This window comes from Lutjanus erythropterus, chromosome 1, assembly GCF_056507025.1.
Source record: "Lutjanus erythropterus isolate fLutEry1 chromosome 1, fLutEry1.hap2, whole genome shotgun sequence".
Classification (NCBI taxonomy): domain Eukaryota; kingdom Metazoa; phylum Chordata; class Actinopteri; order Lutjaniformes; family Lutjanidae; genus Lutjanus; species Lutjanus erythropterus.
The window spans coordinates 44,510,067-44,532,725 of NC_139317.1; the positions used below are offsets into that span (position 1 = coordinate 44,510,067).

The 22,659-nt window shown below is 40.7% G+C and overlaps 1 protein-coding gene across 1 annotated transcript in view; it reads right to left on the reverse strand.

Annotated features, from left to right (window-relative positions):
* The window catches only part of lrrk1 (leucine-rich repeat kinase 1), a 119,168-nt gene that overhangs the window by 45,466 nt on the left and 51,043 nt on the right, over positions 1 to 22,659 (reverse strand). Inside the window, exons 14-25 of the mRNA XM_084722128.1 lie at positions 22,431 to 22,543; positions 21,347 to 21,561; positions 20,329 to 20,493; positions 17,068 to 17,240; positions 16,778 to 16,898; positions 15,312 to 15,471; positions 15,030 to 15,208; positions 14,833 to 14,930; positions 13,232 to 13,403; positions 11,829 to 11,998; positions 9,567 to 9,706; positions 1,313 to 1,589 (exon numbers count right to left, since the gene is read on the reverse strand). Coding sequence (XP_084578254.1) covers positions 1,313 to 1,589; positions 9,567 to 9,706; positions 11,829 to 11,998; positions 13,232 to 13,403; positions 14,833 to 14,930; positions 15,030 to 15,208; positions 15,312 to 15,471; positions 16,778 to 16,898; positions 17,068 to 17,240; positions 20,329 to 20,493; positions 21,347 to 21,561; positions 22,431 to 22,543 — 1,983 coding nt within the window. The remainder of the gene's footprint in view (positions 1 to 1,312; positions 1,590 to 9,566; positions 9,707 to 11,828; positions 11,999 to 13,231; positions 13,404 to 14,832; positions 14,931 to 15,029; positions 15,209 to 15,311; positions 15,472 to 16,777; positions 16,899 to 17,067; positions 17,241 to 20,328; positions 20,494 to 21,346; positions 21,562 to 22,430; positions 22,544 to 22,659) is intronic.

The following is a 22,659-nucleotide window of genomic DNA, read 5'->3' on the forward strand; positions in this document are numbered from 1 at the left end:
GTGGCACAGAGCATTATCCTGCTGAAAGAGGCCACAGCCATCAGGGAATACTGTTTCCATGAAAGGGTGTACATGGTCTGCAACAATGCTTAGGTAGGTGGTACGTGTCAAAGTAACATCCACATGGATGGCAGGACCCAAGGTTTCCCAGCAGAACATTGACCAAAGCATCACACTGCCTCCGCTGGTTTGCCTTCTTCCCATGGTGCATTCTGGTGCCATGTGTTCTCCAGGTAAGTGACGCACACGCACCCAGCCATCCACGTGATGTAAAAGAAAACCTGATTCATCAGACCAGGCCTCCTTCTTCCATCGCTCTGTGGTCCAGTTCTGATGCTCACATGCTCATTGTTGGTGTTTTCAGTGGTGCACAGTTGTCAGCATGGACACCCTGACTGGTCTGCAGCTATGCAGCTCCATACACAACAAACTGTGATGCACTGTGTATTCTGACACCTTTCTATCAGAACCAGCATTAACTTCTTCAGCATTTTGAACAACAGTAGCTCATCTGTTGGATCGGACCACACGGGCCAGCCTTCACTCCCCACATGCATCAATCAGCCTTGGCCGCCCATGATCTTGTCGCCAGTTCAATATATTACAGAAAATTTTCTACTTTTCTACATAACTCCATTATGTGATTTCTTTGAATGCTTTTAAAATAATTTTCAAGGATCTGGACTGAATTGTGTGTCTACACTTACAAAGATATTTTTAGATGCATGACTTGTACTGCACTTTCATTCTTTGGGATGTTATAAAATGTAATAATATCTGTTTTATTCTGGCTCTGTTTAAAGTTACTTGTTCTTTTTCGTGCTGCTGACCGTCTTGGCCAAGTCAGCCTTGAAAAAGAGATTGAATGGCACTCTTCCTGGTTGAAGTGACTGTGCATCATCCTGCTGTTGATCCAACTGATCTTGTGCATTACTTGAGTTACTATTATCATAACTGATATAAAAGCCGGTGTAAAACTAATAGAACTGAGCTGTACTGAAGCAGAATTTGGTGGAATATGCAGTCCTGGCAGAGGTGTGTGCTCTGTGAGTGCTTTAATGTATTGTTCATTTGATAGCGAGGCCTTGTGGAGTGAGCTGTATAGCAGATTAGTGTGACTTCTTTACGTTGGAAGAAAGACTTAGTATGTTTTGTTCTAAAAATCTGCTTTACTAGTGGAAATACTTTCTTCTACTTAAATACATTGGATGGCAAAGGAAGTGTCTGAAACCTTCTGGTCAGGCCTGCAAGTAACCAACACAGAACCTTCAGTCTGTAAAATGAAACGGTGCATTAAACAGTGAGAGGTTACCGTGCAGGGAAGTCAGTCATGAAGAGCTCTGGGACCAGCTCCTGGAGGGGGACGGGCTGCTCCGGGTGCCGAGGACAGATGATGTGCTCCTTCTCCACAGCAGCCAGCACGCAGTCCTCCATGTTAAAGTAATGAACGTCCCCACCTCCTCCTCCTACATCGTCTTCTCCACGTCCTCCTCTGTCGGCCTGCCTCTGCTGGCCCAGCGAGGCACAAAGGGGACAGGGGGCGTACTGCTCTATGAGGAGGCTCCCATCACTCTCACTGGCTGTCAAAGCTACAACAGAGGACACACAGACAAAAGACACGGAACAATTTGTTGCTTATGGTCGGTGTGAAGTGAAGTTGGTAATTGGGAAATAAACACAGGGGGCACGATCACTGTTATGAAGTCTGCATGTTCCTGATATCAACAGATATCTGCAGGAGAATGCAGAATCCGTGGGAAAGGGAAAAGATTTTGGTATCAGAAGCATTCTGGTTTCTGTTTGTAGTCCAAGTGCTATTGATCAATCATGTATGAGTGTATTTTGGTTGCGTGCAGGTAAACAGACTTTGTGAGGAGGAAAACAGGAGGAATGCAATGGCCAAAATACAATCTTGGAACCCATCCTCTATGATCTGAAAGTGATAGAGGTTTTGATTGGATTTCAAAAATTTACCTGCATTCATATAATGGATGTCACAAGCTAGACATGCTGCTGGACATGACAGGGCCAACAAAAGTGTTTACAAGTGCTGCAGTGTGCTGTTATAATACCAGAGGAAGGAGAAGAACTGAACAACACCAACAACTACATGTGTAAGACGGCAACATGCAGCTGCAGCAACAGCTCCACTCCTACTTGTCCTGAAGAAAAAGTAGTGATGTGCAGATCAATCCAGTTAACCCACAGGTTATGTGGGTTCGGACAGACTATTTAGGAAATACTTCAGGTTACGACGGGCGAGTCAAGTGACAAAGCAGCAGTCTGAGTCAAACACACACACACACACACACACACACACACACACACACTGGCTACAGCAGTGCACACAGCAGCGCATCCAATGCATTCTGTCAGTTCAGCTGATCACTGCTCAAAGCACCACAAAATATGTTAAATCTTTATACTGTGGACTTTTTCTACACAATGGAAACAAACGCCAGGCTAAAAAATACAGTATAGACATTCACATGTATATTAGTATTCCATTAAAATTATCTGTTAAAATATGAGGAGAAGAAGAGGGAGAGAATGAGAGTTTTATTTTTGACTTTGTCTTTTTCCATGATACCAAATTAGGTATTGAGAATTGTGGAAATTCACTATTACTGGTATCAACGACTAAATTTCGGGTATCATGACATCCCTAATCCATATGCAGATATCTGTTTATAGACATCAGCATCCAACTCCATTCTCATGTTTCAAGTTACTAATCAGACTATAAATAATGACCAGTGCGCCAAAGACAATGTCTGTGTGCGGTCCTTACAGTATCATTTATCCACAACTGGTTTATACTGTATACAAAACTTCTCCTTCACAGGAAATGCAGTCATGTGAAGGAAGGGTAGATACTGTATGTTTTCAAGAGCTGTGCTGCAGAGCCATTACACACACCTTTAACATGACCACTTTAACATGCACAAAATATTTCCTTCATCGCACTTATTATGAAAAAAGACACCATTCCTACTTAACCATTTTCATGACTGATGGAAATAAATATTTACATGCATGCTCTGATTATGGAAAAGTAGAACAGCTGGAATTGCTTAAGCCATTTTATTTCTTGGTGTCACAATAGGATTTTTGCAAAGTTTTCCACTGGTGGTGGACTTATTTGACAATGTATTAAGGAAAAACTACTGACCCAGTTTTCATAAAATGTGGTGGAAGGGTGTACTGTGGCAAAGAAGAAGTCATTAAACTAATTATTTTTAACTAATGTTAACATTGCGAGAAAGGACACCAGGGTTCATGGACGAGAGGCTACAGGACGCAATTAATGTTTACATCCCTCACTGTTACAGGCATGAGCCTCTAATCCATGAGTAGATGCCTGCCTCCTTCTGCATGGTGATATGACTGGCAGACAGAAAATAGTTCCTACATGAAACGGCTCCCAACAAGATCTGTGGATGATACTGAGTAACCAGGTCATAATTTCTGCAAAGAGACATCCCTGTTGACTTTATCAGATGTATCTTTCTGGTGCTCTGAACGCCACAAACCAAGTGCCATCTAGTCCCATTATACAGAAGAGAAGGCAGACATCTTTATGGCCGATATCTCTGAAACTCTGCACCTCACACCGAAACTATTTAGATGGATAAACAGCACTACAGGTAAGAGGAAAAATGTGTATTTTTTGGGGGGGTTAACTGTCCCTTTAAAATGACAGTTGTAATCTTTTGCTGCCCTCTGGTGGAGTTCCTTTGTCTGCAAAAGACTCTCACTCTCTTTGGAGGTCACTGTAGCTGGCTACCTGTAGCTGTTCACAGCATCCATCTGCACATGGACTTTAACATAACTGCAGGTTCGGACTCGACAGCAGAGAGTGTAAGACTTTTACACACAGGTGAGCTCTATGTTAGTTTTGCAGCATAATACTTCAGGTGTGACAGAAAACCTGAGAGGTGAAAATTGCTGAGAGGTGTAGCAGGATTTGCATCTGAACTGTTGACAAAGCAGTGAGCAGCCTGTTTAATTTTGTCTCAGATTTCTCTTAATGCTAATCAAAATACACATTTTAAAATCATAATTCTTATTTAGCTTTGATTTAGAAAGACTACAGAGTTGACATGTTATGGTTGAGACACATCTGACAGCAATATTATTTCATGAATTTGATGGAAAAAAAAAGAAAGTTTGCCAGTACTTCAACAATATTCCCTCCTTTTTAAACCCAGGGATTGAGATAAGGGTCCTTAGGGAATAGCTAACCCTTTTGATGCCTGATAAAATATGTTGTATGTTTCAAAACAACGATGCAAACAACATGTGTTAGTTTTAGATATTGAAGGCTTTTAACACATTTTTAAATTGTCTGAATTTGTGAATTCTTGTCTGGGACAAGAATTTTGGTATTGCTGGAAAAAAGGTGCACTGAACTGTTTTTTTCTACTTATCCTGTCAATTTCAGTTAAATAATTTGAATTCCTGCCACACAGTTGTATGTCTCCACCAAGTCCAGTCAAGCAGCAGTTTGCACCCATTACATTTCTGTCCAGACTCATAGAATAATTTCCAGGTATTAACATGCTGTCTTCACTTAGAGACTATGTTGTAGAGAAGGACAGAGGACTGACAAAGAGCTTCATCACATGGTGCAACAGCAATCGCCTAAAGCTCAATATCAGCAAATCCAATGATCCAATGAGGTGGACTACAAAGCTTCAAATATGGACACATTCTAACAAATGCTTCATGCATTACCTCGACCTGAGGGCTGTACTATGAAGCAAGATTAATTGGTTAGAGAGAGTCTAAAGCCAGAGTTTGCAATGTTATGAAGGTGTCTCTCTTTTTACCTAGCCAGATCACCATGGTAACCATGAGCTCATAACCTGGTCCAAAGCAGGTTATGTTGAGAGCATGAGATTAAATCAGCTGTAAAAACCACAGCTCTTTAACCAGTCCTTCTCCTGATGATGTTCTTTATGAATCATATAGATTCTCAGAGAAGTCATTATATATGCAAAATAATGTCACTGAAGAAAGCTGTGTAATATAATTACAGCAGCACAAACTGCATTGCATTACCATGGAAACCTCTGCTGCTGATGCAGAAAATTGCTTTTTTCCTGTTTGCTTCAGGTTTTATTAACACCTTAAATTGAACTGAATTTGACTAAAGTAAGCAGAATGTCATTGGTCTATTTTATGCAGAAGAAGAGTCAACTGTCGCCCAAAACACTTTGTGAAAAACCCTTTTCACATGAAGGAGCACAGAGCCTGAAGAGTACAGCCTGAGTTAACAAAGCAAGTTGATAACCACAGTCATGATACCCCTCATCTCTGACTGAGGTTTTAGGTTTTGTCAAGAAAGCCTGCCTGTGTTGAGCTTCTTTCATAGTCCAGTCCTCTGGCAGCACACAAGATCTCAACAATCAGCACAGCTTCAAGACAGGCAGCTACGATTAGCGTCACCAGTTCACTCTCTGGGAAACAGGGTCACAGTCTGTCCTTCTCACGCCTCCTGACTTCTGGTCTTGAATAATGGCCAGAAAAGCGTTTATGCAGAACATTATGATATTACAGTGAAGCTCATTTTTGACCTTTTGGATATAAAATGCCATCACTTCAACAGTTTATCCTATTAGTCATTTGTATGAAATTTCATAATAATCTGCAAATGAATTCTTGAGTTATGGCCAAAAAAGCATTAATCCTTGAGTCCTAGTGGACGTTGACACCAAATTTCCAGGGGTTTGATGAGATTTCACATTCACAAGAATGAGAGTCACAGACAGCTCGAAAACATGACACCTTCAGCCACAGCTGTCACCAGCACCGAGGCGTAAAAACGGTTTATACTAACATGATCCATATTACTGTGCAAAACACAAACACAAAGTGTCTGACGGTGGAGCTGCTGAAAGTCCAGCAGCTGTGGAGCTGAAACTATGTGTATATACAGCCAGTAGTGAGGTCATCCACACATACACAACTCCTAGTGATTCTGGGTCATGTGTGTGAGAGTGTGTGTGTCCCTTATCTGTATGTCTGTTTAGACATACTCATGCTTATAAGCTGCACTAAGCTGTATTTATTTTAATTAACGATGGATCAAAGAAGTGTGTGTAATGTGAAAGGTGTTGCTGGTAGTGATAGAGACACACAGAGAATTATCACCAACTCTGCAGCTCACTGTTTAGATTTTAAAGGCCTCTTTCTGATTTTTGGTTGAACTGTCCTTTTAATTACTCAGTGAGTTGTGTTACCGGTCGATTCCACCAAGTACTGTGCCACGGTTCTGATCCATCCTCCACACGGCTGCAAGCCCCACCAGCAGCGTTTCAGAAGCATTTCATTTTGCCCACCTGATTTTGTTTTTTGTCCTCTTTCCTTGCTCTTGTGCTTTGACCATGGATAAGCAGGCGACATGGTTAAATAGTTTCTTTTCTGTCTATCTTTATGATCATGAGTCTGTGTGGGGTCTTTTATTTTGAAAATTAACCACATTCTCCCCACCTTTTCTGTTTCTGACTTCCTGCCCGTTTGAGCCGGTCTATGCTAATCCATCAAAAACAGACTCGGCGCATATTTGAAGCGGAGTGAAGAGGCGCTTCTGAGACGCGCCAAGGCACTGCTGATGGCATCACAAGCATTGTGTAGAATGGTTGAGCTGATGAGATGCAGCCGTGTCTGGTGGAATCTGTCCGTTACTTTGCTGCTCTGTGTGACATAGAGACAACAGAGGAGCCAGCTGTATGAACCTCAGTTCAGTTCAACAGGTGGACAGAGACATGATTTAATATGGATGCTGGTGTATGGTGTATCTGCTGCATGTGTCAACTGTTTGCAAACACAGACAAGTTTATAAGGTACTAAGTCAAGCTGCGATGATTAATTGAGTAATTGGTTATTGATTTTAATAAATTAATCACCAACTATTTTGATAATCAATTCATCAGTTTGAGTAATTCTTGAGAAAAAACATAAGTCAAAATTCTCTGATTTCATCTTCTTAAATGTGAATATTTTCTGGTTTCTTTACTCCTCTCTGACATTAAAGTGAATATCTTTGGATTGTAGGCAAAAGAAGGATTTTGGGAAACAGTGATAAACATTTTTCACCATTTTCTGACACTTTCTAGGCCAACAACAATTAATTGAGAAAATAATTGACCAAAGTACCTTAAAGGGAATATTTGCCACTTTGCATGTGGATGTCCATTCAGTGTTCATTGTAAATGTAGTCAGCTGAATCAAACTAACTTCCTCTACTACATGTCCCAGGATGCATTGTGTGCAAGCCCATCCTACCTCTGCTGCACATGCAGCATGCTCACTGGCTACCCAGAAATGGAGACTAGAAATAAAAGCTGAAACAGCCTGTAGTTCTTCCTTCACACCAAAGTCAACCTCATTGTGACATCACTAGATGCAGGAAGAACAGCTGATTGCAGCAGGAGAACTCAGCTGTACCTGTAAATACAGCAGCACTGAGGAATTTATTTCTTCAGCTGACTATATTTACCATCAACACTGACGGGACACAAAAGTGCTGAATCTTCCTTTTAACATTACAGTAAACCCTAAAATGTTTAAGGTCAAGTAAGTAAACCACAAACGATATAACAGTTCCTTAAGAACATCTGGGTTATCCATAAGTATAACTAACAGTGGATTATTTATGGATCAGCTTTTCTTGAACCTGCACAGTCAGTAATGTGGTTTTGGGCTGACTCATGTGAACATCATCATGATCCAAAATAACCAGAGTGATCTCCAAATAGAAAAAAAGATGTCAAGATGTCTGGCTACTCCCTTATTATACTGTTACTCTGGCATGGAAACATTTTGGAAATTTTCTATTTGTGTAGAGTCTCTATAACACACTCTTTTCTTGAGAACTGGGACAAATCATGTCCTGCCCTAAAAAATATTAATACCAACACTCTAATTCCATTTTGGGTGAAAACGTATTCTTTAAAAATTTATATATACAAGATATATATAATTTATGAAATGTGTTGGTTTGCTTTAATTTTTTTAATCTCTTAAATTGCCTTGTGTCAGAAAACAGCCTTGTCTCAGACAAGAATTCACAACTTCAGACAATTTAAAAACGTGTTAAAAGCTTTCAAAACCTAAAACTAACAATACCCGCTGATAACACAGGTATAAAAATGTGCTATTATAATCATCTTAGTTTTATAATAGTTTTTTAGAAAAATGTTGGCCCATTAAAGTTGTGTCCCAGATTTCCATCAACTCTGTCAGCAACTGTCAGATTTTTGCTAAAACATGATTTTATCAGCCATAAAAAGGGTTAGCTATCCCTGTCTCGCTTCCTGGCTTTAAAAAAGGCAGGAACACTGATCAAGCACTGGCAAACTTTCTATTTTTAGACAAATTCATGAAATAATATTTCTATCAGATGTGTCTCAGCCATAACATGTCAACTCTGCAGCCCTTCTAAATCAAAGCCAAATAAGAATTATGATTTAAAAATGTGCGCTCACTATGACTGTGCTGTGAAATGAAAAATCTAACAGTTTGTCAACAGTTCAGATGCAAATCCTGCAACACCTCTCAGCAATAGTAATAAATAGCCAAGAGTTTGATCTTTTAAAATATATTTTCCAGCATAACTGAAGAGTAAAAATCACAATCCCCTCAAAATATAGATTTGTCCCAGTTATCAACTGTGTTATACAGGACTGAATGTCTTTGAAACTTTTTAATATTAATTAATATTAATATGATATGCGACTTATATCAAAATATAACTTTTTTGTTAACTTACTCTGCTGAAAACTTTTTTCAACCAGTTTCCTTTATCTAATAAAGCAATATGTAGCAATTGCGTGTGAACAAAATTTGTACAGCAGTCCCAATAGGAAGTTTGAATCATGAACGCTATAATAAATAGGCTGAGATCCTGTCTAACAAACGATCTGTGGTTGTTGCAAGTTGTTCACCCTGCCAGCTCCTCCCCACACTCAGGGAAGCTCAGGCAGGCTGCAGGAGCAGATATTAACAAAAACAACGATGAGTCCCCCAATGTGAGTTGCTCAGCTGTCAGTTGTCTGTAAATGAAAAGTTCAGCCTGTTATCCTAAGGGAAAAAACACACTCTGAGAGGCTGCCTGTTTCAATGCCTGCCAAACTCCATTAACATTTTGCTCAATTTAACAGTTATAAAACATCTACTCCTTCTACAAGATTATTAATAATTCCTTACTCATAAACAGACGCTTACTCATTCGACAAACATTTGGCATTGATTTGAGCTCTGGTTAACATGAAACAGGCAAACTAAAACAGCATGAATAGAATTTTCAAAGGGGGACACACTGGGTGTCGTGTTCTTGTCAAGTGAAGCAAGTATTTCAACTTGACATGTTTCCTTGATCTCTGATGACATATTGTGGTCATTTTCTTATTTATTACAGTAAATATATTACAGATTTCTCCTTTAACTATGCTTTAAATCAAAAACAAAGTAAACATGACTAACAACGTGGTTGGAGTCAGCTCTCAGCAGCTGAGTTACTGACACACACACACACAGTACAGAGCGAGCGGGGCACTGACCGGGGAACCACTGCTCGATCAGAGAGTTGACGTGATCTGTGATGAAGGCCATGGCGGAGAAATCCCTCATCTCTGACTGACAGATGATCTTTATGCCTCCGCTCTTCTTCCTCTTCCAATTGACGTCTGACGACTCCACGCTGCAGAGACACAAACACATGTCACCACCTCACGTCCGGTTTCATCTGTTCTCACCACCTCACATACAGCATCCGCCCTCACACAGCAGCTGACATTTTCTCTTTCCTTTTATTAGCTGCATTTATTTTACTTTTTCTTAATACAAGAGATGCTTTTACATGGACTATGTTCCTTCAACCAGACTGACATCATTCTGATGTTCCAACCTAACCATTTACATGAACACTAAATAAAGTGATCTAATAGGATTTGTATTTACATACACCAAAGCATTAACTCTGAATATAACTTTTTTTGACATGTGAAAAGTGTTTCTGCCCACTGTGCTGCGTCTTATCTGTCAGAAATCTAAAAGAGGAAGAAGTGCTTCTACCTGCTAATGTGATTTTCAAGATTACCCATAAGACCCTAAAATTGAAAACTGGCTGGGTCAGATAAGAGAGCATGATATTTTTATTTTTATTCATTTACTTATTTTTCATTATAGGCCCCTATGAGAGGGTGTTGGGATTTTATTATTTATTTACTCATTTTATTAGATTTTTTATTCATTATCATTATTATTATTATATTCTTGTCAAAGGTGGTTGATGATGGGATGCAGAGGGTGGTGGGATGTGATAGTGGGTTGGGGATATGAATTCTGGGAGGAATGGGGGGACGTGGAGTGGGAGGGGTATGTATGTACATATACTGTATATAGGTATTAATAAATCTAGATGCATATATATGTGTATGTATTATTTCTAATTTCTCTATATTGTTGTATACAGTAGTATAATATATGTAACATTTTTAAAACATATTTTTATATACTCAAGATTTGTATTTCTATTCTTCTATTTTCTATATGCTTTTATAAAGGCAAAGGCAATTTTATTTATATAGCACCATTCAGACACGAGGCAATTTAAGGTGCTTTACAAGAACTTAGAAATACATTAAAATAAACATTAAAGGAACATTAAAATTGCATTTGAGGTCATTAAGAGAAAAGCTAAAAAGTAAGACAATAAATAGTTAAAAACATTACAGAAATTGCAGCAGACAAATATAAAAACAAAAGCTACCGATCATCCTAACAATAAGTTACATATCCACTTCACTGGTAGGCTGCAGTAAACAGTAATGTTTTAAGACCTGATTTAAATGAGCTGACAGTCTCAGCTGACCTCAGGTGTTCTGGAAGTTTGTTCCACAGGTGGGGAGCACAGAAACTAAAGGCTGCTTTACCTTGTTTGGTTCTGATCCTGGGAACACTGAGTAAACCTGTTCCAGATGATCTGAGGGGTCTTGGTGCTTCATAACGTATAAGCAAATCAGAGATATATTTAGGACTGAGACCATTTAGTGCTTCGTAGACAAGTAACAAGATTTTAGAGTCTATCCTTTGACACACAGGAAGCCAGTGCAATGATTTAAGCACTGGTGTAATGTGCTCCACTCTCTTGGTGTTGGTGACTCTGGCAGCAGCGTTCTGGACAAGCTGCAGTTGTCTGATTGATTTTTTACTCAGACCTGTGAAGACACCGTTACAATAATCCAGCCTGCTGAAAATGAAAGCATGAACAAGTATTTCTGTATCTTCTCCAGACAGAAATCCTTTAATTCCATCCATCCAGGGATCAATAAAGTATTTCTGATTCTGATATATGGTATATGTATTTGGTGGTGTTTTTCTGTTTTTCTGCATCATGCAGGACGGAATGACAGTCAGCAGGCGCCCTGAGGTGCAGTCTTTTTTTCTATTTTTTGTTTTGTTTGTTTTGAACTTGCCCTCTGATCTGTATTGCACTCCAGTGAATAATACTTGTGCTGTTGCCTGTAACCCCCATGTTTTTTCTCATAATAATAATAAAAAAAAAACACTTGATCACCAGAAATAGCAAACAAAAAACTAAGAAAACTGGCTGGCTTGGAATCATTCTTTGCTATTTTGACTTTTAGTCTTGCAATAAGCGGCCCTGAAACTTCTCCAGCTGGTTTTGATTTGGTTAATGGTTCTGTGGATTCCCTCTTTGTTCATCTTTTCAAACACTTGCTGGAACAACTTGTTTCGAGCCTTTCAGCTGTCAAGCATTTGTCTCACTTATTAAGAGCCCACATCTTTCTGACTCTGACCTGAGGTAACCTCCATCAAAAGTGACCAGCAGCCCCTCCTTCCAGTAGATGGTCTGGCTGCGTCGGACTCTGAAGGTGCTGCAGCGGTTCCTCTGCTGAGTTCCAGCGAATCTGTAGATCACAGAGTTCCTGTTGCGCTGGTTCCTCGTGTTTTTTTTGGGCTCAAATGACTGCACATACAAACACACACACACACACACACACACACACACACACACACACACACACACACACACACACACACACTTCAGCCTGTGAATGTAAAAAGCTTATGTGTATCATGGGTACAATACTGTGTGAACCACAATTCCTCCATGACACAACATTTTTGTGTCCAGTCCACACAAATGTTCTGGGTTATTAAAAATCATGAAACACTCATCCCTTGTGGGATTGACTATTTATATTAAGTGAATACAATTTGATTTCTGAGTTTATTTTACTGGATATATTTTAATATTTGAATGAACTAAATGATTATAATAATATTTACTCAACAGATGTATGTTTCTGTCACATGTAGTCAATTTCTTGCTCAATAAAACAAATAATTTCAGTTCACTTAAAGGGACAATTCACTCCTAAATCAAAAATACATATTTTTACCCTGGCCTGTAGTGCTATTTATCCATCTAGATTTTTTATTTAAATTGCAGCATCTTGAAGATATTGCCCATAGAGATGTCTGCCTTCCCTCCAGAAACTAAATGGCACTTGGCAGAAATCATGACTCAGTTACTCAAAGTAATCCACAAACCATGTTATTATTAGTTTCATGTAGGAACTACTTTCTTTATAGTAGAAAGCAGAGAGTAGACAAGGCAAGTTTATTTGTGTAACACATTTCAACAACAAGGCAATTCAAAGTTCTTTACATAAAACATAAAAATCATCAAGAGAAAGAGTAAAAGGAACGTGAAATAATATAAAAACATTTCAATACAAATAAAAGAGTTAAAGAGAAAATAAATATAAGACAAAACAAGAAAGTAAAAGTTACAGAGCAGTTCAAGTAGGAATCGACAGCTTCCAAGAAAGAAAGTAGTTCCAGTAGATCACAAAGTAGTTCAGGTAGACTGCAGAAAGAAAGTAGTTCCTACATAAAACTGCAACAAGCTCTGTGGATTACTTTGAGCAACCAGGTTGTTGTTGAGTTTTTCAAAAGTATTTTTTGGTACTTTTTTGTGAGCAACACAAAACTAGTGGTTCCATTATACTGGAGAGAAGGCAGACATCACTACAGCTAATAACTCTCTGAAATTCAGTTAACTTACAGTTTTAAGTTGAACCAGCTCAAAATTATTTACTGTTCATATGAAAAGTTTTGTGTGCAAGCTGTTGTTGAGTGAGCGAGTTGGTGTGGAAAGTGCTGAATGATGAGAATGTGAACATGGTCTCAGTACCTGCAGGTCCATCTGTGTGAGGCTAATGAGCATCCTGGCGATGAAGCGCTCCCAAAATCCAGCAGGAACGAAGCTCATCTTCACCAGACGCTGCAGGGTGTTGTTGGTCTGCTGCCGGAAGCCGTGGATGTCCATGGCTGGCTTGTGGGGAAGAAGGTGGGGCAGCAGATAGCTACAGCGAGAGGAGAGGAAACACACAGGAACAACCGATTTAAAAGTAGAAAATGCAGAAACTGGAGGTTTTCTTTGTTGTTAGTGCTTTGCTTTCACATTAGCTACTACTTTGGCCTAGCTTGTGTGTTGCTACTTGTTGACATAGAGCTAATTGTTAGGTATGTATGTATGGATGAAATGTAGATTGTGTGATGGTTACTAGTTCATCATCCAGTTGGATGCTACGTGGTTGCTATGGCTTCCTGGGCTGTTGTTAGGATTTATCAGGCGTTTTCTAGGGCATCATGAGGTAGTTGCTGAGCAGCTGTTATGGTGTTTAGGGTAGTTGCCGGAGTGTTGCTAGGTTGTTGCTAAGGTGTTGTTGTTGGTCCTACCCAGAGCCTGGTTCTGTTCGGGGTTTCTGCTTGTTAAAGGACCAGTCTGTAGAATTTAGAGGCATCTAGTGGTGAGATTGCAGATTCCAAAACATGTTGTCTCACCCTCCCCTTGCAAATATGTTGGAGCACCTAGGGTGGTGGGAAACTTGTGTGTTTGGTTTGTCTGTCCTGGGCTACCGTAAAAACTAGGGATGGCTCAATACCACTTTTTTACGTCCGATACGGAAAACGCAACCTTGAGTATCTGCCGATACCAGTCCACTACGGTCTGTTTCCCTCTCATAAACAACTAAGCTGTTGATAACACACGTGTACAGATGCACTTTGCTTAACCTAGCCACATATAGAAACATATATCCTACTCACATGAAGGGAGTAGGCTACAACTCAAGTATGCAATACTGCTGCTTCTTTTTATTTAAATGTTTTAACACACTGAAAATGAGCAGCGTTTACATGACAGTTTAGGCTGATGGATTGTATCTGACCCAGTGATTGTTGCCACTATCAATACAGATACTGAGCATCAGATTTGCTCATCTCTAGTCGAAAGAAATGGCGGTACATATGGCAGTTCAATATGGCAGGCTTCATGGAAGACGACCTGATCCCTCTGTAGATACTCCACCCCCCACTGAACCCTCACCACTGTCACTTAGTGCTTGCTCATGGTGGGAAGTACTGGGTCTCTGTAGATGATATTATAAAGGATATGAACAGTCTCGACCTGCTTTACATGAAAAGAGAACTTGCAGTATGATCTATAAATTGAGCTGATGTGTTTGGGATGGTTGCTATGGTGATTCTGGCAGTTTGCGAGGTGGATGTGTGGGAGTTCTGCATGGATAACAGTGCTGTATGTTTTGATTAAATAAACAGTGTGAGTCAAAAACTGTGAGACTACCTAGCATGCAGTAAAAGAAAGACCTCTGCTGTCTTTGTCCCTTCAAAAATGACAGTAATGTGAATGCAAGCATATTAAAACATAATAAAAATACAAAAATGTACGAAATATCAGTATTTGTATCAAGTAAAAAGATAATATAGCACCTGTTGTTGGCCACAGGGAGAGCGATCTCAAACTTGGCAAGAAACTGGAAATACTGTTCCTCTGTCTGCTGGGTGAAGCCTGTTCCTACCAGCAGCATCTGCACAACAGACATCATCACAGGAAGTCAGAGTCATTATTAGCACATTAAACAACTCTTAAACAAGGACAAAACGTTTTTTGCGAAATGTGAGCTCACCCTGAGGTCTTCGGCTCGGATCACTCCGTTCCTGGCTAAGGAGCGAGAGGACTTTAAGTGCATAATCCTCTGCAGGCACTCAGACAGCCACACGGGACACAGGAAGTAGAGGGTGCACAGGCCGTGGCTGGTGTCAGGGAAGTGAAGCAGGGTCCCCGTCTCGATCAGGAAACTGATGGCTGCATGGAGTTGCAAAAAAAGACGAGAGCTGATCAGTGATAAGCTTGCAATACTGGTAAAACACTGTCTTCTATCAGGTGTTTGCTGAACAAGCCACAGTACCAGCCTGCAGGTCCTCGTAGTCTCTGATGTCACTTCCCGGGTTCTGTTCAACAATACGGTCCAGTTGGGCATCAGTGAGGTATTGGACATCTCCCTCAGCATCTCTCCTCTGCTTCTCTGCGATCACTGCCTCCTGCAGGGTCAGGTAGCTCCTGGGAATCTGGTGGAGGAGACAACGGTAAAAAATCTGACTGTGCTTTAGAAGGACATATGGTGACAAGATCCCAAAAAAAATAAATGTGGGACAAATAGTATGTTTGTGTGGGACAATGTGGGACAAGTTACCAATGCTGGGATGTGGTCCAAAAATTTGATATTAAAAAATAAACATTTCTATTCTGCCCATTATCTCATGACATCTCTGTGCCTTGATCTCTGGTTGATTCACTGGAACACACTGGCTGTAGTAAATTTTTGTGGCTGCATTTCCTTTTCTTGGAGGCGGTGTCAATTATATTCGCTCAAAACCTGCAGAGCCTGTGACTTTGTGGTGACAATTTTCCCAACTAGGTATAAAGTAGCAAGGTTAACCTGCACCTGACCCACATGTGTGCAGTTTGATTGTCATCAAACAGCCTGTGATGACAGCCTTCCCTGCTTTATTTTCCACAGCCATTGGATGAAATTTCAGAAAAGCATATGCCCTGACTTTTGAAAACTGGAGCCATTGTGGGACATGGTCTCAATATGTGGGATAAAAATGCTGTGCGGTCATAAAGTGAGATGCTTGGCTACCCTATGAGGCTTTTCCATTGCCATTTCTATCGTGCTGAGCTGCACCGAGCCGGGGCCAAATTGGACCTACTTTCAAGTGTGGCCAACCCACCTCCAAGTGGGCTGTGGTGACATCTCACTGGCTGCAGCCAACCCACGACAACCCTCCTTTCTCCCCCTCGAACAAGCAAGTGTTGTGATACTAAGCTCATGTGTGTGCAGGAGAGCAAAGAGAAAGACATTTTCTCTTTGTGTTCAGCTCTCAGTATTTCTGTAGCTTCTAACTCAATCTCTGTGCCTTGAAATGCAGTTTCTCTCCTGTGTTGCTGTTTGTACTCTCAGGTATTTCAGCTGTGCAGGAGTCGTGTTAAGTTACTGCTGATGATGGTCCGAGTCAAACCGAGTCAAGTGAGTCCAGCTCTGTGAGAAGCGCCACAGAATAACACTATGTTCAGGATCTAACCTAAGGGAGACTGTTTACCACCTAGTTCCAGGAACTAACCCTAGAAACTACTGTAAAAGTTCCTTCAGTAGATTTGTTGCTTGCCTTTCATCATTTTGCCCATAGTATTCCACTTCATATTTGTGTTGTGTGCATCTGCATCAATCCTACACAGCAACAACAACAGGGGTACATGCATGTACTACTGTATGTCATCAGTAAGCAAACAGTTTGTCTCTGTTGGTCCAAACTGTGAAACTTCCTCTACACACACAGTGCAGAGCATCAGCAGCCTCTCTGCCTCACTTACCAGTCTGCCCAGTAGTTTACTGCCAAACGCTGAGTTGCTGCTGTCCTTCATGGAGAGAGCCACCTGGTAGATGAGCTTCTTCAGCCCTTCTACACCCTCAAGGGTCTTACAGGACACCTCACTGAGTACCAAAACACACACACACATGAATACACTCTACAGACTAACATATTTTCTATGAAGCTGATACCGGTGATGCAGCCACAACTGGCCTGACACTTGAGCAGCTTATTTTTTTTTATCAATATAAATATTATAAACAAACAATACAAAGTAAACTGTGAGCTCACTGCAGGTGTTTCCAGGTGATGTCGGGGTAGCCGGTGGCTCGAGCTCCTGACGGTGATCGGCAGAGAGCCAGAACATAAGCTCTGAGCGTGGCCAGCCTCTCGGTGCGAAACTTGGTGTCGATGAGATCCAGATGTGTTCCCACGACCACAACTGCAGAGTTGGGCGCTCGGGCCTACAGGCCACAACACACAGGAATTAACATGTTTATTGAATGTGTATTAAAAAAAAAAAAAGGAAAAACTGAGGCAAAAGTATTAGTTAAAACAGGGTTGTCTGTGCCCTGTTTGAGGTCAGCACACTTCCATGGGAAAAACAGGGACTGCAGCACATTGATCCATTTGCAGTCTTTTATTGTCCAACATTTTGACACTACTGTACTGGAAAAGACACAAAAATATACAGATATGGTGGCCTGGTAGCTCAGTTGGTAGAGGCCCCTGTGTGAGTCCTTCACAGCAGCCATGGGTTCAACTCCCGCCTGCAGCCCTTTGCTGCACATTCATCCCCCACTCTGTCTCCCTCTTCACTGTCCTCACCCCAGCTGTCCTATCAATAAAGCCATATAAGACATAAAAACAACAAAAAACAAAACTGATGTTATTTGTAGATTAGACAATCGAGCTTCTTCCTGGGTTTTAACCACTTCTTACAGTCCTCAGCAGACTTGTGTTTGGTCATTGAGGGATATGGAACATTGGTCACATGATAACTTGTGTTCCTGCAATGATGAAGACTGTGAGGTGCAGGTGAAAGCTCAGGAAAAAAGAGTTACAGTTTTTGTTTCAGACTGAAAATTACTACATTGCAGTTGTATGCACGGTAAGGCTGCATGACATGGTAAAAAGTCTTATTGTGATTATTTTGGCTGAAATTTCAACTGCAATATACAATAAGTTTAGTGGGAATTATCATTTTTTTCAAGAATTTTTGGCCATTTTCTGCAGCTATTCAATGTTTTCTCACACGTTTTTCCTTTTCAAAAAATTGTGATTTGCCACTTCAGCTCGTTACTGCTATACGTAAATGTCATCACTGTATTGGGCGAGACAGTCCTGTAAACAAATCTAGGTGGAGGAACTGCTGTTTTTCTGGATAAAACGCACTATAACGTTTATGTCTTAACTGCATATTTATGAATAACAACTGTTATGATTCCTATATTGCTCATTCCAGTTGACTTTTTTTCACGCCTCAGTCCCTTGATGAATAATGAAGTTGACCCACAATCCCACGGGAATTGCACAGGAAACCCGTAACCCACAGGATTCCCGAGAAAATGTCGGCCTCTGCTCCCCAAAACAGCCTATAGTCGGGTGGAGCACAGAGAGAGCCTCCTCACCACATAATGTCATCCATACATTACATACATTTTTTGCCAACCCAATGATTAACTCAAGTTGGCGTCCATGCCTACATGTAATTAACCATGTGATCACTTGAGAGCTGCACTTCACTGTCAGTGGAGGGGTTTGACAATTGTATCTCATACTTTTGGTAAAGTCTTTAAGTTGACTTCTTAGAATATTAAAGTGAGATTAGGAGACAAATTGACAGGTTCAAGTTACAACAGAGGAAAATATCAGCCTCTAAAACTAATCCAGACATAATTAATACTATATGCTAACCACACAAATCAGGAGAAGGCAAAGGAGAGGCATTATTAAATGTTATAGTTTGTAATTAGGCTTCAACGAACCATTCCAACTAAATGATGCAAACAGTTTCAACATTTTCCATGTCATCAGACTTCCATTAAATGACATCCATCTGACTGTGGTTGCTTAATGTGGTCTGACAACCAAATGATTCTCCTTTAAATCGGATCCCCCCCCACCCCACCACCACTGCAAACACCATTTCTTTGTTCAGCTCTGACAAAGTTCTGGTTCTCACAGTCCCACCCTTCGCTGTCTGACACACTCACACTTAACTCCAAGTGGAATCAGGTTCTCATCGGGTTTGCGGAAGTGCGTGTCCGAGACGGGGCCTTGACTCACACACAGTGACTTGAGACTTAACTTGAGACTCATCTCCAAAAGACTTTAGACTAAACTTGGATTTGGAAATCATGAAAAATCTTTATTTTCTTGTCTTTCTTGTATTTTGGGGACTTTGTAGCCTTTATTATGATAGGAAAGCTGAGACAGACAGGAAAGGAGGGAGACAGAGGGGTGATGACATGCAGCAGTGGGCTGCAGGTTGGAATCAAACCCACGACCACTGCTGAGGACTGACAGCCTCGGTACATTTGACACATGCTCTACCAACTGAATGAATGACTACCTTTAATTTCATTTTCTATGGTTTTGGGAGGGGAACTAACATCAAGGAAATATGTAACAAACTAAATGTCATTCCCTCCCTTTTTATCCTTGCTCATATGGTGCATTTGGCCACAAATGACTGCAAGCTGCACCAACAACACATGGTGAGCTCATCTACAGCTGCTGTGCCAACTGGTCACCACCTTTGGCTACAATACCTTCATACAAGGCCCAAACAAAAGAATGATTAAGAGAAACGTCCGCAGGGATAAAGGATGCTGGATCGACCACACCAAACTTAACTAAACACTCGGATAGGTGAGTCACGTAATGGGAAAGTTAATGTTATCCCTATGGTTGGTTAGAACACAGCTCAGCATCAGATGCCTAATCTTAACTTGCTACTAGCTTTGCAGCTAAGAGAGATTAGTTTGATTAGATTAGAGATTGTGGGATATTTTGAAAAGATGAGTGAATGTTTGTTTGGCACACTTTCATCTTCCCTGGCTCGATGACTGCTTCTTGGTCTTTTCCTGCTCTTTCATTAGCTCTTACCTGTGGTATGTCTCTGTTTTTCTATGACCCAGTCTGTGCTTTTGTGATTGATATCTGGTGATTCAGTTGTGCACTCTCCCTCCTGCCTGTTGGCTCATTGAGAGCTGCATTTTTTCCTACTCTGCTCCTCGCTAGCCTGTTGCAGTGCATAACCTTCCTCTGTGCTTTCTCACTGCAGTAGGCTTCATCCGTTCCCAGCCTTCATCCCATTACCATATACCAAACAAACAACCAATGCTGATACTGTATGCTAATAGATAGAATACAGTACATGCTTTGAATTCCTTAGATACAGTTATGCAGGGTTCTAAGCAGACCCTATGAAATGCAGCACACGATAAAACACTCATTACAACCATAAGAGGCTTTAGACATTACAAAAAAAATCCTGGTGTGTGTGTAAGAAAGACAGAGAGAGAGAGAGAGAGAGCTTAATTTCACCTCGATGTTGAGCAGCCACGTCTGCAGGTTGGCCACAGCCTCCTCTCCCAGAGCCAGGTTCCAGATGACCACGTACAGAGCCTTATCAGTGAAGAAACACTGGTTCACTGTGGACATGCTGGCCTGACCGCCGATGTCCCACACGTTGAATGACACCGAGTCCTTCTGTGTGGAACAAGACGAGAGCAGAGTCAACTCTAATGAAGGGACCGGAGAGTGAACATTTATATAAGAAGTCTTAGAGGTGTTGCTGTTAAATTTTTAAATGTAAATATTCACTGCCACAAATGAAATCTCAGTACTGTGCAGTCGTTTCATCTCTAAACTAGAAAGCCACAGAAATGAAAAAAACTAATTAAATGAAGCAGCCCTATGGTGTGGGATTGTAATTACTGGTAACTAGTTTTAGTGGAGCAGCTCAATGCATTTTTGAAGAGAAATTGGACACTTTTACCAGATGGCCGCCATTTCCGGCCAAAAACTGGGTCAACCAGTGTACTACACAGTAGCCTTAAAATGATATATTGGGTAATAACCAAAGATTCATCTTCAGCTCCTCATATAATGACCAATGGTCAGATAAAATGAGCATTTTTGTAGCTAATTTCTAATAAAACTTTTAGAGAGAATGGCAGAAGGAGATTTCTGATGTGCAAATTTGAAATTTCAACACAAGAATCACCAAAATTGGTCCAGAAAATTAAGTTCTACAATTAAAAAAAATCTCTGAAATGGCAGCCATCTTTAAAATTGGTATCCATTTTGAAATTTAGTTTGCTAATTTTCCAGGAGGTACACTCTTACTTACTTACTCTCTTACTTACACTTGCTCACCTATTTTAAAAGTAGAACCTTAGATAAAATATAGTTCCCTTTTCAGTGCTATAGTTCTGCAAAAAATGTTTTTATTCTCTTAGAGACAGACCATGTAGAGTGTGTGTGTGTGTGTGTGTGTGTGTGTGTGTGTGTGTGTATACTGTAGTAGTATATATGCATGAACTATGTATGTTTTTCTCACGCTGTTTTTGCCTCCATTGGGTTTCTCCAGCTCCCAGGTGGACGTGGAGATGCTGCATTCTGTCGGGGTGAAGGGGGACGCCCTGCCGGTCTGCAGGACCTCCAGCAGGGCCGTCTTCCCCTGCCTCGGCGGACCAATCACAAGCATCTTCAGCAGTTTATAGGGCTCCGCCTTTCGAAGGTGAGCCCGGAGAAAAGCCAGGACAGACACAGGACCTGAGACCCCACAGAGGTCAAGATTTGTTTTTGAGAGTCAATATTATTAAGTAACAACAGTATGGACAGCTGCTACCAATGAAACTAAACAAAGTACTCAAGTACTTAAAGGGATAGTTCAGACTGTTTGAGGCACTCATCCATAGTCAGTGTATCACCTACAGTAGACGGTGGAGACGCAACAGTGGTACCACAACAGGAATCTAAGCAGTTTAGTTTAAGCAGTTTTTCAGTTTAAGTGTATGCTATATTTACAATGTTTTCACTGCTTTACCTTGCTGTCAGACAGACTTTTCTGACAGGAAATCACTGTTATACGAGTCAAATATCACTCTTCAAACAGTCATTTTACCTCACAGAACAACAGAGTTGCTACCTCGATCAATCAGATTGGTTGCGTTATTGTGTGACTTTAGGTTTAACGGTTAGTTCAGCTTCACTGAAGTCACACAATAACACAAACAAAGCAACAGATTGAGGCACCAACAGACCAGCAACTCCCATGAGGTAAAATTACTGACTTTGTAAATGGAATCTGATAGTTTTGAAGTGAGCGATCTTCTGAGTTTCCCATTGGAAAAGGTTGTCTGATGGCAAAGTAAAGTGGTGAAAATACTGTGTACATTTCAGCTGATATAGATTTGTATTTGTACTGTCCACAGCAGTACATTGATTAGCTTCCTACATCAGTACTCCTGCTGCTTCTCATAAATGAAGGCGTGTTGACCACCATCTACTGTAGGTAATACACTGACTATGGATAAGGACCTCATACAACTTCACTTCAAATAATCTGAACTATTCCTTTAAGGGGTCCTTTTCTTTTTGAAAAGTCAGTTTGGGTGTCCTCAAAGACTTCTGGACAGTACCTTCTTTTCTGACTTCCTGCGGGACATTAGTAATGTTGAGGTCTTCGATGTCCAGCTGCCACAGGTTGGACAGCTGGCCGAGCTCTGCTGGAAGCTCCCGGATTCCAGGATTACTGTTCCCAGAGCAGGTGAGACAACACGAGTCAACAATTCACATTAAAGACAGGACTATCAAAGCTATCACCTAAATGAAGCTGCCAGTTTGGAAAAACTAAAATTTTTCTTGGAA